Genomic DNA, 19,063 nt, shown 5'->3' on the forward strand with positions numbered 1-19,063 from the left:
ATATCTAGTTAATGTTCATTTTACTAATTCATCTCTTCAGTCAAGAAGTTTTACAGGGTAGCCACCATCTTGCTCCTTTTCCCACATTGGAGTGGAAGTACAGGCCACTGAATCTGGATGGTACAAAAAAGAGGAGATTTGTACATGTAACCCACATGTCTTGGCCTACTGTACATTGCTAAATGATATCACAAACTAATCAGGGTGCTGCATAGATAACATCAGACCCTAGGGAGACTGAATGATTCCCTTGTACTTAAAAGGGTATTCTCATCTCAACAGGATATGCCTTAAAAGTTGGATAAATATGGTTCCCACCTCCAGGACCTACAATTATTTCTAGTCCTGGCCCCTAACCCAACTGCAATAGCCGGGGGTGGTCGGGAGTTACGGAAACAGTGTAGCGTGCCTTCACTATGCTGTTTCCATAACTTCCATAGAAGTCAATGAGAGCTATAGAAACAGAGTACCACTGCACCCATATAAGTGTGCAATGTATAACAGCTCACTAAAGTAGTTGAAATAAGTTGTTTTTGCACAATTTCATCCTGTAATGATATTGATGATAATAGAACAGTATTTTACGTCATCTACAAAAGTCACTTCCAACTCCAATGCTACAAGCCCGGAGCCCTGCATAGGACTGGCTCTGCAGACTCATTAATATGCAAACTTCCCATACCTCTCAGACAGTTTTATCCTCATGTTGCTAAAGCCCAGGTTCATTGTGCTTATTCTAACACATTGGTGTCTGTTCTTCTATTGTAGTCACCATGCTGTTACTAGGAGCTAGAATCTCTCTATTGTCCTCAGTGATGCTGAGTTACTGTCGTGCTCTGGGGAAGATAATATAATGCCGGGATATCATACAGGATTGTAGTGTCACACTATAAAAACTTAATTGCCATAGCATCAGCAGTCACCCGCAGGTGGCCTTTTGCTTAAAGGGGCACATAGAGCAAGTCTTTAAGTAGATCCTGCCAATTTAATTGACTTCCTTAAAGAAACATAATTATAGGATTCATGTCTGTGTCTTTCAAGATTATGGAAATTTTCTTCTCACTTTAAAAGATCAGAATAAGAAAGTAGAAATGGTGGTTTCTTTTAAAGTTTTATATAAAGGCGAAATTACAGATAACATTTCTTATTCCTGTATTAATATATATTCATGACAAATAGTTCAGTCTATTATTAAGGAGCATACACGATTTACTCCTTATAATATGAAGGTGTGCGGGGCTACATGATTAGACCAAGTTGAACTTCATTCTCCAGTTAAAGGTGACAAATTAATCCCAATCCCAAGGAACATCACCAAAATTAAGAAGCCATATGCCGCCTTTTACGGGAGCCGATTGTGGTTTGAACGAGTGGACAAGCGAGTGACGTCACTGCTAATTCGTTCACAGTTCACGCTCGTGCAGAATGTCAAGCAGGCAGATCATCATTGGGAATTGCTCACTTCTCGTTCAGTTCTTCAGATTTCTATGAGCGGGGAGTGTTTAGATATAAGGATTATCGAGTGCTTTCGTTTCACCTTTGTGATGACAAAAGAAGGAAACTCAATTTGCACACAGATCGTTAGCACTGATTATTGTTAGGGCTGGTCCTAAGCCTATTAAAGGCCCTAGCACTGTCCTGTGACCAGGTTACCTAAAAAGCAAGCGACTATTGGCCCTTGTAAATAGGCAGTTGTACATCTATGAACGACTGCCTGTTTATAGTGAATGGAGGTGGGCATCCAGAAGAAATCTCCGGCCTGCTCCGCCTCTGTTATCTTAATGACTATACCTCCTGTGTTATGCATCTGACAGTCGGCCCATGTGCAGATACCTATACAATGCAATAAAATAAAAAAATGTAATGTCACCAAGTAGGGCAAAAGAGATTTAAAAAAAAAAGGTTAAGAAAGTTTAACGACATAGAATGTAAAAAAAAAAAAGACAATAAAAATTCCATAAAAGTAAAAAAGAGTAAACAAGAGTAATATTAATTTTAAAATGCTTTAATCGAAATAGTAATGAATAAAGAAAAGCAATGACAGAGAAATTGCAGAACTGATTATAAGTTTATAAATATATAATATATACTCTGTCATATATACCAAAGAATTATACCAAAAAATACACCCTGAAAGGCTGAAAGTAAGACGTCACATGGCAACGTCAATGTAAAACATGAAAAGTTTTGGACCTTGCTTAAGTTGTGCTCTTTAGTTACATACCGTGTTTCCCCAAAATAAGACAGTGTCTTATATTAATTTTTGTTCAAAAAGGTTTAACTTTTTTACATGTATAGCTGCCTGGACACTATTTAAATGGACTTTTTTAATTAACTTTAACAGGTCTTAATTTTGGAGTAGGGCTTTCAAGCATCCTCAAAAAGCCTGAAAAATCATTTTGCATCCTCAAAAATTCTGGAAAATCATGCTATGTCTTATTTTCAGGGAAACAGTTAGCAGTTAAAATAAAGCCTGTCAGGTTATTTCTGCTGTCGTATATGCGAGTAGGCTATAACACGGGGAAAGAAGCTGACCTGTGTATAGTGCCTTATATGATTTGAAGCAGGATTTCTGAATCTAAGGGCGGATTCAGACGAATGTGGTCTTGTCCCCGTATGCGGCCGTGATAACCACAACCGCATAATGGGACAAAATAAAACCGCTGATTTCAATAGGACTTCAGTGGTTTTGTTTTCACTAGGTCTTTTCTCGGCTGTTAATTGTACGGCTGAGAACAGATAGGACCTGCCCTGTCTCTCCCGCACGTAGTGAATACATTGTGTGAGGAAGATCGGGTGGCATCTGCCTTTCCACAGTTATTTTTAAACTCTTACGCCCTGGTGCGAAATTTGAAAAGCCAACGAAGGGGAAGAAGTTCATTCAGGCGCAACTACGTCCATGCCACCAAGAGTAGTTGCACCCATGTTCGTCGGAATAAGCTCTACAGCAGTGTAAATCCTGACAAGACTCTTAGGCTAGACAGTGATAGCCCTGATTACCCCCTCCCATACACACATAAGAATTTAAAACCTTCTGTGTACATACTGATACAGGGAAAGATGTCAATCATTGTGTATGGATGGGATAATGGCCCCCTACTCCTCCTTAGTCAGACCTCATCTGGAATACTGTGTCCAGTTCTGGGCACCCCACTATAAAAAACACATAGACAAACTGGAGCAAGTTCAGAGAAGCGTTACCAAGATAGTGAGCGGTCTGCAAATCATGTCCTATGAGGAATGGTTAAAGGATCTGGGAATGTTTAGCAGAAAAGAAGGCTGAGAGGAGACGTAATAGTTGTCTACAAATATCTGAAGGGCCGTCACAGTGCAGAGGGATCATCCCTATTCTCATTTCCACAAGAAAAGACCAGAAGCAATGGGATGAAACTGAAAGGGAGGAGACACAGATTAAATATTAGAAAAAACTTTTTGACAGTGAGGGTGATCACTGAGTGGAACAGGATACCACAGGCGGTGGTGAGTCCTGCTTCAATGGAAGTCTTCAAACAAACGTTGGACAGACATCTGTCTGGGAGACACTGGAGGTCCCTTCCAACTCTACCATTCTATGACTCTCACTGTCTCTCCTAAGACTCCTGTCAAGATTTACTCTCAGAAATGTTGCTGTAAATCTTATAAACCTATGAAGTATATCACAGAGCTGATCTTCTCTGCCTCTATCATATGTTATTCAGATAGAGCAGCATAAATCTCCTGACAGGTTTGTTTTAACTGGCTTGAAATTGTCCATAGTCGCGATGATCTGCCTGTTTTACTAATGCTTGCTGCCTACTAATATGACTACCACTATATCTCCCACAGGGTGGTCACCTGGCGCTCCTAACCTCAGGAATGACATTTCTACTTGTTATATAGCAGGGGAAAGGATGTGCAGCAGCAGGATATAACCAGGCTAAGAGTGCAGAAAAGCTAGCCAACATCTAGTAGAAGCTGTAGTGGTTGCCACTACTAAGTCTACTCTGCCAGAAACATACATATGATACTAAGAATGTAGCATTAAAAGACTTCACACCACATGACTCAAGCACTTGTGGTTACAGGAGTTTTGTTACGGAGAGAGACACACTTTAGTGTTTAACCTTACTGTAGTTCAATGCATTCTAGTCCTTTTACTCTATATAGACGTCGCACTTGTTACACGATACAGTAGAGATAAGCAATTAGTGGAATGGATTAATGCAGACTGTGAACTGAGCACTAAAAAAGCTACTATTGTTTACACTATGAGATCATGAATTTACTTTTTTTCCCGAGAAATCTTTGAAAACTCAGACCTGCCGTAGGCTGCATCTAAATGAAATTCTGCTTAAAACAGAAAAAAAAATGACTAAAGCTTTCCTTTCAACCACAAATATCCCATGGAGTCTGAGAAGCACTGCTAATGAGCTTCTAAAATCCTGTCCTCAGAGCTGTGCAAAGTTTGAAGGTGAATGTGCTCAGCTGCTTCCTTCTATACCATGTCAAACTGTAACAGTCCAAAAAACTCACACAAGGAATCAGCAGACCCTGTCAAACGCTGTCCAGAAATTGATTCTGTTAGAGGGGCAGACAGGGAGAAAAGCAGAGATAAAGCAAAAGAAGAAGCGGTAATGTGGATAGTCTCATTTGATGCATAGCTTTTCTGATTCAGTCAATATGTCCCTGGAATAAATCAAATTATGCAGTGCTGGAGGGACCGTCTTGAAGTGTCTTTCTGGGGCTACTCAATGTCTTTGTGCAGTGCTGATGGAGTTGAACTGAATGCATTTGTTTCTAGGACTATAATGTGAGCATGTTAAGCTGTATATTTATGATGCTAAACACTGTTATATAAAAAAGATAAAAGTATTATAGATGTGGTACCATTATTGACTTACTCGAAAAATGATATATGTGAGCTTTCGAGGCTACTAGGCTATGTCAAGAAGAGGCCCAATAGCTTCGGAAGCTTTCATATAGATTTTTTTTGGTTATTTTTAAATGTATCTCCTGTATAATATTTTTGTCCTTTTTTTTATACAAGAGCATTTACCATCATAGATTTTTCTGGCTAACATGACACTACACTATTTTTGCTCTACAAGCCATAGATAGATAGATATTAGATAGATGATAGATAGATAGATGATAGATAGATAGATAGATAGATAGATAGATAGATAGATAGATAGATAGATAGATAGATAGATATTAGATAGATAGATAGATAGATATGAGATGTTGGGTAGATATTAGATGTTAGATAGTTAGACAGATATTACATAGATGGATGGATCGATATCAGATAGATAGATAGTTATTTGATGGATAGATATTAGATAGATCATAGATAGATAGATAGATAGATAGATAGATAGATAGATAGGATATTAGATGTTAGATAGATATTAGATAGATAGATATTAGATGGATATTTGATAGATAGATAGATATTAGATAGATGGATAGATATTAGATAGATATTAGATAGATAGATATTAGATAGATAGACAGATAGATAGACAGATATTAGATGGATGGATAGATATTAATTAGATAGATATTAGATAGATAGGCAGAAAGATATTAGATAGATGGATGGATAGATAGATAGATAGATAGATAGATATGAGATGTTGGGTAGATATTAGATAGATACACAGATATTAGATAGATAGATAGATCGATATTAGATAGATATGAGATGTTGGGTAGATATTAGATGTTAGATAGATAGACAGATATTAGATAGATAGACGGATCAATATTAGATAGATAGATACTAGATAGATAGATATTAGATGTTAGATAGATATTAGATAGATGTTAGATAGATATTAGATAGATAGATAGTACATAGATAGATAGCTATTAGATGTTAGATAGATAGATATTAGATAGATATTGGAAAGATAGATGGATAAATATTAGATAGATATTGGGTAGATAGATAGATATTAGATGTTAGATAGATATTAGATAGACAGATATTAGATAGATATTAGATAGATGAATAAATATTAGACAGATAGATAGACAGATATTAGATAGATGGATAGATATTAGATAAATAGATATTAGATAGATAGGCAGAAAGATAATAAATAAATAGATAGATAGATGGATGGATGGATGGATGGATGGATAAGTTTTGAAGTATCAATACATTTCTTCTTTTCTAGGGGGATGATCGAATGAAACTTCCCAGTCCTAATCACAGCAAGTTCTTCCAAAACCTCCTTGATGATGAAGATTTAGAAGATATGATAGATGCTGAGGAGTATCTTGTCCCTCAGGCCTTTAATATCCCACCTCCAATCTATACGTCTAGGACACGAATCGACTCCAACAGAGTAAGTGATTGCATTATAAATTATTACTTATTTATGAAACCACATGATATAATCTGATATGCATAATAATACATAGTGTCACACAGCCCCCTTTAGAATAGAACATCTGTATAATATCCCATCACAGTAACTAATAGTTGTATATTGTCCCCAAATTCCAAGTCCACATCCCAGAACACTAAAGGACTCCTTCTTCCCATTAACTTTCTTTCTCTTATAAGCTCTGTTCTTTTCGGTAGGGCTCATCAACTTGGCATAATTGGGAAATATATACTAAGCTGATGTATACGATAAGGAGGCCCAATCTAGTGACAGGTTCTCTTTAAGGAAATATATAAAAGCAGCCTTAAACTCTAATGTCAATATTGCTTTCAATAGTTTTCAGCCAAGACTTAGCTAGTCATCATCTATGCAAAATTACAAACAATTTACGTATATTTATATATTAATTGTGGCATTATTCTTTCAAAATATACTTCATTTTGTATATCTAGCCACATTGTAACTTAAAAGCTATGGAAACGTTTGTGCATTAAAAAATCAAGGCAAACGTATCCTACTAAGTTCCAGACACTCGTCCTTGTGTTTCCTCGTCCCCATGCTCCTACATGGGAGCTAGCAGAGCTGGCTTGCTCACAGAGCGGCCAACGGGAAGGATGGGGGGGCAGTGCAGGAGATTTCTCTCCTTTTGACCCCCCCTCTCTATTCACTTAATACAACGGACGTTCAGTACTGAGCGATGAGCTCATCATCCATTGTTTATGCTGCATAAACGATGAGCTTTTCGCTCAGTGTAAATAGCGGCTGTTCATTACTGAACGGCCGCTGTATTAGGTGAATGGAGAGGGGCCGGGGAGCTAGAGGAGAGAAATCTCCTGCACTACTCTGACCCCCTGCTGACTGCTATGTGAGTGAGCCAGCAATACTAGCTCCCGTGTGACAGCACGGGAATGAGGACATGCGGGAATGATTGTCGGGCATCGTTTGCCCGACATTTGTCCCATGTAAGTGGACTCTAAACAGCTGCTGGTCATTCCCCCTCACTGCTGATAAGTGAATTATAGCCTTCTGTAATTACAGCTTTTTCTACTCTGTTCTTTTGATCTCCTCCACCATCCAATGGTACCGTCATGCAGCCCTCTGTAATAGTAGCTTTCTCTACTTTGCTCTCCTCCCCCCTCCCCCCGAGATGTCATACAGTTCTCTGTAATAGCTCAATGGAAAAGTAGTGAATGCATGTTCACAACAGAGGAGCAGGTAGGGAATGAGGTGTTGGTTTACTCTGAATTGCCGAATTTGCTAAACAATAGAAACATAAAAATCAAACAATCAGAAATTTTTACTGAAAGCCAATTATAAAAAGTCATCATAAAAAAAAACACATTGATTAAAATAAAAAAAAGAGTGCAAAGGTGCACATAGCCTTTAATAATTAGGTAATTAATGGGGTTATCCAGTTTAAGTAAATAAAGCTCAAATTTTCATTTCTAATACACTTTGGGAGAAATATATCATAAGGGGAATTTCTGGTGCTTCTTTCTGGCAGCATTGTTTCCCTTCTCCGGGTTAAAATACAACATATTTATCAAAATGTTGCAAATTGTTAATACATTTTTTGCATCTTTAAATCCACTCTTACAAAAATAAACAAAATGAAGCCCCTAGAAGGAGTTGTCATTGTGCTGCAAAACTCGGAATACAGTTACATCTTATGCAGATATGCCGATGATTAGCGCTATGGCGTGATTAGACGCAATTAGAACAGTCTTGCTACCTGAGGCCCTAAAAGTGGTTTCAACCTGGGCCTATAAAAAGGCTCTCGGAACTTGTGTGTAGTGACCTCTTTTTCCACTTGTGTAGAGCTTGTTGACCACCAGATACCTCTACGATGCAGTTAAAGATATTTTGCCCAGTTAACAGGGTTCGGAAGGGGCACATTATTGGAATGCAGAAAGCTCGATGGTCATATGGACAAATTGCCTGCCAGGGCACAAGGCGAACAGGTTCAGGACATGTACAATGTGTTCAGGTCTTTACTGCTCTACAAGTGTCACAAGTCTATTAGAGCATAGGGGTAATGTTTCACTATTCAGCAGAAGTTTCATGGCTGCTCACAGCAGAGAAGAGGAAACTTCAGTTTGAAGGCATTGAAGAGTAACTTAGTTTCTGAATATGTAACATTTTTAATACTTTTGTAGATATTTTGCCTTCTTGCTTTACTGTTTGATTGGTATTATTATATATTAGGCTGTTTTCACACCTGTGTAAATTAGGGCTCAGTTCAGGTTTTCTGTCTCTGCTCCATTTTTGCAGAGAAACTGATACAAAAAAAAATAATCCATTTTTTCCCCATTGAATTCAATGGGGTTTCAAAAAAGCAGAACGCAAACAAAAAGGCTTCCATTTGCTTCCATTCTGTCAGATTTCCATTTTTCCATGATGGTATGGAAGCAAATGAAATCCTTTCCGTTTGCTATGCGTTTTTTTTTTTTTAAGCCCCATTGAATTCAATGGGGAAAAAAACAGATCAGTTTTTTTTTCAGTTTTATTTCAGTTCCTGCCCTCCAAAAATGGAGCAGAGAGACAGAAACCCTGAGATGAGCCCTAATGTAGATGTGAAAGCAGCCTTATCTGTACATATTTGTATAGCTGCTTTTCAAAAGTCCTTCCAAATTCTCCTGGCAGAAATTTGAGCACACCGTGATCTCGCTGTGGATGTACATTTCATGTTCTTGTTTTGCCCTGCTTGTTGTACTCCTTGTATATTGTATTTTAGTGATTTAGCTATACCTCACTGTCAGATATGGCACATGACAGCTTGCTTCTAACACTTTCAGTTGAACTCACACAATATCACAGTTCCTGCTTACAAGAATTCATCAGAATTTCCAATTTTGCGCTCTGGGACCCCAACCTATTGAGACAATGAGGACAGTTTGCCTCTACTTGCCCAATTGAAGGGGTTGTTAGCAGAGAGATAATAAATAGGGAGGTGACCATGATGTAGATGGGTCTTTTCATTCAAATCTATGGATGTTATAGAAATAGGCAATCCGTCAATAGGTGGGGGCATGCATGTCCATGATGGGGACACCTCAATAATGTATTTACAAAGTTATATAACTTTTATGCAAACTTTAACGTGTAAAATTGTAAAAAAAAAATCACAGAAAAGTCGTACTTGCAACTATATTTCTATACACACTGATTGTATATAATTGAGCTCATCAGTTCCCTTTGGAGTCTTGAATGACTTGAAATCAGCTAAAATCTTGACAAAATTTTAACAATTCTTAGGAATTGCTCTAGATGCCTGCAATATCAGTTACCTCACACACCATGTTCACAGATTGTCAATTCTGTACTGTATGTAGTCTGGAATCCAGACCTATTTTGCTGATCCTACATATAATAGGGTGTTTTATGTCCTATTCTCAAGCTCTGGAAAAAAAATCCACATTGTATAATGGCCATTCCATGGATTTCAAAGTGTACGGCATGGTCATTTATCACATAGGCTTTTCACTGAAAAGTCTCAGAATATCTCTATTGAAATATTTGGCAATCCAGGGCAAAAATCTGGATTTTAGATGCAGATTATCTTCCATATACATGGTAGACTTGCCTGGTGCAAATCCTGACTATGTGCACATAGCAGCCCTTCACTTACTAGATTCTGTATCTTTCCCCATTTCCACCGTGTCAAGAAAATGGACATATAAATTGTTAGTCTTTTAAAAAATGATGATATTAAGGTGAAGAGCAACTACAGATCCAACTATTGAAAGGAAGCAAACATGTTATTACTCTAATGTAGGTATGTGTCCATACCTAAAAACGCAATTTAGAAGGCCACTTAAAAGAACTGTAATTGTCACCATTAACCCCCGTTTTGTGAGTATCTGACACATGATATCTTGCTTGGCATGTGTGTTATCTCAGCACAGCTGGGCATGGGTGTGGGGGGTGAATACTTGTGAGGTTTCCTGCATAGTCAGACCCGCTCAACATTGCCGTTCCTCATCAACTCCATTCAGAGCTCAAAAAAAGACCAGACAAGAAGCTCAATTACAGATGGCAGTACCATGGAGCAGGAAAGAGAAAGAAATTATCATCAACTTGCTATTCAGCTCTAAAAAAGTGAAAGATTTCTAGCTTTCAGTGTCTTGCATTCACGACATGAACTAGTAGGAACCCCTTCTTTTACCCTCAATAATGCTCTTTGGGAAGCGCAGAATATGCCTTGATTGCCGCTTTGTAGAGAGCGATGAAGAGCTGATGTGACAGAGTCTTCCCATCAGTCTCGACTCCATCCTTTTTCTCCCTCTCTTTCTCACTGCTCCTCTTTCAGACTGTTTATTCTGCTTCTTTATGCATTTGTGACACTTTTCCAATGTGTTTGTGAGGTCAAGTTTTGTGACAGGAGATTGCACAGCTGCCAAATTGGATGTATTTCAGTCCGTAACTGATCTTCTTTTCATTGTACGCTGAGCTGGAACATGATTCATGCACAACGATATTTCAATGAAAACACTAGTCCATCATTTTAGGAGAGGAGGGGGTGTCACCTTGGGCCGCACACAATGGAATATTTTGAAGACGTGCCTCCTATGTAAACTTATATAAGTGAAGTCAAGATGTACGTCCAGTTTGGAACCACTTAAAGAAGTTGCATAAATGCTTTGTATCAATCTGAATGTCTATCCTCATGAATTTCTACTGGTATTATTTAAGGCACTTAGGACATTGATGTAGATCGTGTTTTCAAGCCGTGGAATGTACTTATAACAAGGCTGAACAAAGTCGAGAACAAGCATGACGTTTTGTAAAGAGAAAATATACAATAGCTGCAGATTTCAGCCGTGTGGCATGCTGAATTATTTCATATTTTTTTACCTTTTTTATGTGTATTCAATGACCTTTTACAATATATATTACTTTTGATAGTAATTTAGGCAGAGTAGCATAACACGCAGTGCTACGTGACAATTTGATACATTGTACATAAGCATGTAGCATCAACTTGTATTAGTAGTAAGTAGATGGAATAAACATCACAATCTGCTACATGAATTTCTAAACTGCAACTTTCTATCTCTTTTGTCTTGCAACATGCTTAGCAAAACTCAGTGAGAATCTTCCAACTCACTATTCCAAGATTGTAAATGTATTTCACAACTTTATGGAGTTCTATGTGATTAACATTTAGTGTTAATTGCAGTTTATGCAATTTTGAATTCATATTGAGTCAAGCTCTTAGGTGTGGATGCTGTATGAATGTATCGTGAATAAGTTGCATATTTTGTACATAACTGATATCTGATTCTTCCATAGAGTTACTTTTATAGAGTTCCATAGAGCGGCATACATAGATATCAATATGCACAGCTTGCCCATAGAACAACCTATGAGTTGTACAGAGCCATAATATGCCACTCATAGATTTTATCTTGTCCTTTTGTACCTCTGTATGCCTCACATGAAGCACGTTGGAGGTTTCTTCTTTCGGACACTGTATGGATTAAATCAAAATTGTAGCTTGCCCTTTCGGATGTATGATTGTTTCCATGGGAGTAGATCTCCGAAATATAGTGCTGTAGAGAATCCTATGGCAGCACATAGTGGCTATGTTGTGTCAAAAGGCATAAGTTTGACTTAATTATTTGGTAGTCCGAAGGATTTGCAATTAGTTCAAATATAGGTATCAGAGTACTGTTAACTGAGTGTATTCTGAACAGGAACAAGTAACAATTGGTGACCATAAGGGTCTGTTCCGGGTCCTATTCTTTTTAATCTGTTCATAATTAAGGAGAAGGTTTAACAGGTAAAGTTTGTCTGTTTGCTGATGAGACAAAACTGTGCAATAGGATTGATATTCCTTGCGGTGCCTTCAACATGGATAAAGATTTAGCCTTACTGGATAAATAGTCAAAACAAAGGAAACAGCAGTTCTATGTTTTCAAATGTAAGATGATGCACTTAGGGAGAAAAAATCCTCAGACTGAGTATCATATTGGGACTTCTGTGTTACCCGGGACTTCAGAAGAGAAGGATTTAGGGGTTCTGGTTTCTAACAGCCTTAAAATGAGTCCACAGTGTGGTCAGGCAGCAGAGAAAGCAGGTTGGATACTCGGCTACATAGCTATGGTGATCTGGTGAGACCACGTCTAGAATACTGCGCTCAGTTCTGGAGGCATCATCTACAGAAAGACATTGCTAAATTAGAACAAGTCCAAAAATGGGCTACAAAATGGTGGAACGTCTCAAGAACAAAATTAAAAACTTAATTTGGAGGGGAGGAGGGGGACGTGATCAAAACTTTTAAATATGTTTAGTAGGGAAGTGTTTTTATTATGAAGCCAAACACTAGAACAAGGGGGCACAATCTGAGGTTAGTGGGGGGGGGGGGGGGAATCAGAAGCGACGTCAGGAAATATTTTTTATTGAAAGCTTAGTAAATAGTGGGAACAAACTTTCTAGCAGATGTTGTTGGAAAATCAACAGTACATGAATTCAATATTCCTGTGATAAGTGTATATCTAGGTTAAGAGAGAAATAAAATGGAATAATAAATGCAAACTAGAGGGGCTACATGGTCTTTTTCTACTGTCGATTTTCTATGTTTCTACGTTATTCCTATACGACTCTTAAGTGGATAAATGACCCTGCATTCTGTCAGTACAGATGGAGATACATCTGTGTAGCCTATATCTGCAATGAGTTGTTTGTAGAGATAAGCGAGCATACTCGATAAGGCAAACTACTCGAGCGAGTAGTGCCTTATTCGAGTACCTGCCCGCATGTCTCTAAAGATTCGGGTGCCGGCAGGGGGCGGGGAGCGGTGGGGGAGAATGGGGAGGAACAGAGGGGAGATCTCTCTCCCCCCCGGCTCCCCCCTGCTCACCTCCGCAACGCACCTGTCACCCGCGCCTGCACCCGAATCTTTAGAGACGAGCGGGCAGGTACTCGAATAAGGCACTACTCGCTCGAGTAGTTTGCCTTATCGAGTATGCCTGCTCATCTCTAGTTGTGAGTACTCTTATTTCATTGTGAATCAATGAAGGTATTATGGGGAGAACTCCATTACTTTCTTCTAGAATATGGCAATGAAGCAGACACCAATCCCTTCCCATAGAATATTGTTAAGTACTGCTTATTAAATATGCATCAAATTTGTTTGTCTCATTAGAGACAACCCCTATTTGGAACTCCTATGGCAATCCGCTGATAGCTATGGGTCTGACTCCAATCACCTCTGCCGAACAGATGGGGGGGGGGGGGTGTAGTACTGCATAGCTCTAATCTGCCAAAATGGTTCAGAGCAGGGCAGCCATATCTATGATGCTCAAAGGTCTAATAAAGTATATGGACAAGGTTTGTCTCATTAAACAACTGCTTTAAGTGTCATAATTCATAAAGTCCACAAATAAAAAAATATATATTTCTGCCCGTTGAGCCACAGGGTTTTCTATGTTTTTTTAGCCAAGCAGCAACTGAGAAATAAAGCACTGCCTTCGTAAATGAAGCGGACCGAAGAATGCTGCCTTTCCAACTGTTTTCTCATAGCATACCAAACCGGAGACTAATTGTGATATCTAATAATTTTATGAAGTTCATAAGCAACTGGGAAATAGATGGATTTTATTACCTTGTAATATGAATGATGTGAAAGGAAGGTTAATATTTTGAGCCGGTCTCTGAACTGCTGGGTGTCTAGAACATTTTGGCATTAATTGCTGGAGGTTATCAAAACCATACAGAATTCTCAGATTTTGACGTATTTATGGTAATAGCTAAAAGATACAATACTAATTAGCATACAAGTGTTCTTGAAGAGAAGGATGCAGTTCTTATTTTGAGAACATGTCAATAATATATGTAATCTCTAACCCGCTCAAATGATGCAATAAGGAATCCTCATACATCTTGTGAAGAACAGTGACTAGTGTAGTTGGCCAATGGTTATCCTTGAAAATCAGTGTATTAACCTGAAGATGTATTTCTAGTGTTCCCTAAATCTTGGCTTTCTTGCCTTTTAAAGATATGTGTGAAGTGAACAACTCAAAATGTTCCTCCAGTAATTTGGCCAAGCAAACAAGTCCGAATCCCATCCTCCCAGAGCAAACACCAGCTCCATTTCAAAGGCACTGACTGCTATTTGCAACTGATCAGAGAAGAGATCAAAACCAGATTGGAAAGAGCAGGCCCAGAGATAGGTCCTTGTTTATTGTCAGAGGATGCTGTCATCATCCTGCAGAGATCAGCTTTGTGCTCAGTAACACAGGTCACACAACGCCTGCTGTGCACACCTGAAAGTAGCCCCAAGCGCACGCGGTCCCAAATCTAATTGTGGCGCAAGCAGAAATAAATTGTAAAAAATCCCCACGCTCCTGGTGGGTTAATCATATAGGAAATATCAGAGTAAAAGGAAAAAAGGGATTTTCCACTTACTTCACAGAGGAGTCCGCTAGGTCGGCAGGACTCCTCTATAATCCAGGCTTGCTCATAGTAACCCCAACAGGCTGGTGTGTCGGGGTTACTATGAGCCAGCCTTGATTATAGAGGAGTCCTGCGGAGTCCTAGTGGAGTCCTCTGTGAAGGGAAAAATCCCTCCTTTTCTTTTATATTTCCTATATTATTAACCCACCAGGAGCGCAGGGATGTTTTTACAGTTTACTTCTGCTTGTTTATATGACCGAGGTATCGTCATGCACTGGGGACTTCTTGTGACACTTTCGCTACGCACCGGGACACTTTTCAGGGATTTTGGTGGTGGATTGGACTCGAGATGAGCGAGCGTACTCACTAAGGCAAACTACTCGAGCGAGTATTGCCTTATGCTCGCTCGTCTCAAAAGATTCGTGTGCCGGCGGGGAGCGGCGGGGGAGAGCGGGAAGGAATGGGGGAGGAGATCTTTCTCTCACTCTCTCCCCCCCGCTCCCCCCTGCTCATTCCCGCAACTCACCGCTCTCCCCCGCCGGCACCCAAATCTTTTGAGACGAGCGGGCAGGTACTCGCATAAGGCAATACTCGCTCGAGTAGTTTGCCTTAGCGAGTACGCTCGCTCATCGCTATTACAAACACATTAAAGGTAAACTTGGACCATCGGTGTGGATGCCTGTCGATTGACGGGCATTCCGAACCAGGTGAGGCCATCCTACAACCTTACAATATAAACCGCTATTTATATTCATAGTTGTTCCAAACCTAATTTTGTCTTGCACGGGGGAAGGTACTAGAGCTTAGCGGCTGGGAGGTTTGTACGCCTCCCTTCCTGAATAATATGACCCGCTACATCTCATGTTGAAGATTTCTTTTTTACATTAAATTGCCAGGTAACAGTTGGCTACATTGTAGATATTAGCACATCTGTGTGAATACAATGCTGATGCAGCATACTGCAGGTTTTAAAACTATGAATGGCAATCTAAGCATTGTTATTTAGGGTATGGTTGTCATGTTTATTCGTGGAACAGGCTGCATACCTTTACATCCACGTCCCACTGATCCCAGAGCTGTTGGTATTTTAGTTCTAAGCCCCCCTCCTCCTAATTGCCTGTAGTGACTGCCATTATGACCAAGGCCAATACTTGTCTTGCGGGTGGTCTCCACCGCCCAGTGTCAATAGCTTATGTGACATTTGACACTAGGATGTCAAGACTGCCTACATGACAACAGTGTCACAGGTGGAGGTATAGCAACACAGGGTTCAGGAAACAATGCAGCAGACGGAGGGACCAAAAATAAACAAAGATAGACAATGAAATGGTAATGATTAGGTAAGTGAACTATTATTGAGTACCTAGGCACAATCTGCTGCTAACTAACGCATAGGAAAAGTAATATGTTGTGAACAATACGTAATAACAGTTATACCTGGAGAACAATATCAATAACACTTCACAAACAATGGTACTGTTTCACAGAAATACAGATCACAAAATATAATAGTTTCCTCCTCTGGGCTTAACAATTTAGCACAGTCCAATAAAAAGGGTGATTGCAGTTTACCCTCGTGACGCACCTTTTAAGGTTTGCTTGATATCTCAGTGACATTTAATGTTTTCCTTGCCATTAAATAACTCAGTCCATAGACAGATGCTTCAGCACCAGAAACCTGTCAATAATTCAGTGTCCTTAGTAATAGACCTGCTGACTAACTATATTTTACGCCCTTCTGGTGTGCACACCCAGTGTCACTTTAAGGTCTGCCTCACTTACAGTTCCATTGTGTGGGATTTGCAGCTACTAACAACCCAGACAATGCTGCAGTGTGAGCTGGAGTCGGGAGCACTACTCTCTGCACCATTCTTCACCGATGATTGGTTGATCCTGCTTCTCTATGAACCTGGGCAGCTGTGGCTCCAATCCTCTTAGGCTCACTCCTGTGCCTCCTCAGCACTGTTCTCCCTTTCTCTTTGGCCTTTTCTTCACAAGTATTGTACACCTTCTCCTCACAACGGGCAGCTTCTTCTCCCCCTCTACCGACCTTCTCTTCTGACTACACAGCAAGAATTTGTGCCTTTTATATTGGGACATCATTCAACCTGCAGGTTCCCAGTGGGCATGCTCAGTTCTGTTATGCTAAAATTTGATGCACATTGTGTCTCCATGTAAATTTTTGGTGCATCCTCCAGTTTGCTTCAACAATAACCTTAACGCTTTAGGGTGAGTCCCTTACAACAGACTAGCATTGGGCTCAGAAAGTAAGAGAGCTACTGCTAAGGAATGAGAGGGGCTTGAGCAAATAGAAAAAAGTTTTGAAATCAGCAGAGATGCGGCTTTTAAGGTGTGCAGCCTGCTCCAATTTTCATAGTACATTACAGGTCATTTTTAAACTAGGTTAAGTCATGCGTATCATAGTTCTGCAAATAAATATTATTTGTGTTCTGTAGTTAAGCTATTCAACTTTGTTATAGAATCTTTGTATCACTTTCTTACACTTTTCAAGATCTCTGCTTGCATCCATTTAATATCAGCTATCATTGTTTGTAAATCTGTCCATGGCCATATGATGGACTCAGAGGTGTATGGCTTTTTAGAAGACAGCTCTAATAATTGTACTATAATAAGTTGGGCATCTGTTTGTCCACCATATTGAATAGCATTTATTTGCTGAAACCCTTTATCATTGCTTGTATCTAATATGGCAGTTTGTATGTCCTATTCTATGTATGAACTTAGTAAACTGTAGCTCCACTTTAGTAGAAATCACCTCCACCAAATATTTTCTGTAGCTGCAAATGACATTTGCATGACATTAAGGATAACGTTTGGGCCATTCCTCCCTCTAAATAGGTTTTGGTTTATCAATATTTCTGGAATGCCTTGTTTTTCACTGCCCTCTTCAGATAATGCCACAGAATCTTGATGGGGTTTAAGGCATTTGTCTGGGCAAAAACTATTGATGATCTATGTTCTATGAACTAATTGATGATCTATGATCTAGGTTAGGTCATCAATAGTTCATTGCCAGGGACTCGCCACACAGAATCCCTGGAGATCAGCTGATTTCCCGACCTAATGTCGATGAAGCAGGCCAGACATCCCCATGCTAAAGCACTTCTTTCTCCCCTGTCCTCCTGCACACAAGATGTCCGACACATCCAATACACCTTTGGAATTGTGTCACCCCCAGGCATCCTGTTGTCCTATCCAGCCTAACTGACAAAGGGGTTCATCCCCGAAACGCGTATTCTATTGCTGGTTTCTAATTTGTGAAAAAATAAAAAAGAAGTGCTTTCACCATCACACATTGGACCTTGATCTTCATCTTCTAGTAGCTTAGAGGGTTACGCCTCCATACCAGTTTTTTCACATCCTTTTCGAGACATCATCATCGACATCGGGACTGGATGTTCCATAGAAGGCTTCACTGCCATTGAAATCAATGGGAACTGAAGCTGGCTATTAGGCTGGGCTCCTACAGGACTGAAATCCCGCAGAAATCTCATAGAGTGAACGCGTGGGAAAAAACCGCGAGATTTCCGTGGGATAAGCACAGCTTCGAAACCCATGGCCTTGAGCCTCGGATTTTGGAGTGGCTTTAATGCCTGCATTCCGCTGCGGCCATCTCTCCCCATAAAGAGGAGAGAGGCCGCTGCAGAAACAGAGAAAGAATTAACATGTTGCATCTTTAATTTCCGCGCCGCATGTCAATTTCATTGCGGCTTGGCTGCAACGTATGGATGAGATTTTTGCAAATTTTGTCCACTTTGCTGGATAATCGCGGGATTAAAAACGTGGGCGGAATTTCCGTGCAAAAAGTCCGCACAGACATTCCCTGTATGAACCTAGCCTTACACTTCTGGCACTTCTGCCTCTAAACAAATTATCAGGCACAGGATTGTAATAGGAGGCTTGTAATGCCGTTTGAATTGATGAGTGTGTGCTTGCTGCATGTCTCCACAGGTGCATCCCGGCAATTAGCACTATTACACAAGCCTTAGAAAGCATACGCAATTGTGAATCAATTTCACCTGCTTTGTTGCAAATTAAACTGACAAGTGCACTCGAGAGGCAGCAGCAGGATAACCCCAAAACGGAATTTAGACACTTTCTCTAGTTTTGCTAGTGTCCTTGTTACTACTACCGTAACAGCATGAAGCGGTACCTGCAGCCCAATCAGCCATCACAAGTAGTCCTGCTCCTCCATTATGGCACATCCATACATGCTGTTGCAAGAGGATTTGTTGTGTATCTCAACATAGTCTCAAAAACATGGAGCA

The 19,063-nt window shown here is 39.8% G+C and overlaps 1 protein-coding gene across 1 annotated transcript in view; it reads left to right on the forward strand.

Moving 5' to 3' along the window:
* The window catches only part of ERBB4 (erb-b2 receptor tyrosine kinase 4), a 1,004,693-nt gene that overhangs the window by 956,084 nt on the left and 29,546 nt on the right, over positions 1 to 19,063 (forward strand). The window contains exon 25 of the mRNA XM_066575628.1: positions 6,165 to 6,335. Within this exon, the coding sequence (XP_066431725.1) occupies positions 6,165 to 6,335 (171 nt within the window). The remainder of the gene's footprint in view (positions 1 to 6,164; positions 6,336 to 19,063) is intronic.

Source organism: Eleutherodactylus coqui, chromosome 8, assembly GCF_035609145.1.
Source record: "Eleutherodactylus coqui strain aEleCoq1 chromosome 8, aEleCoq1.hap1, whole genome shotgun sequence".
Classification (NCBI taxonomy): Eukaryota; Metazoa; Chordata; class Amphibia; order Anura; family Eleutherodactylidae; genus Eleutherodactylus; species Eleutherodactylus coqui.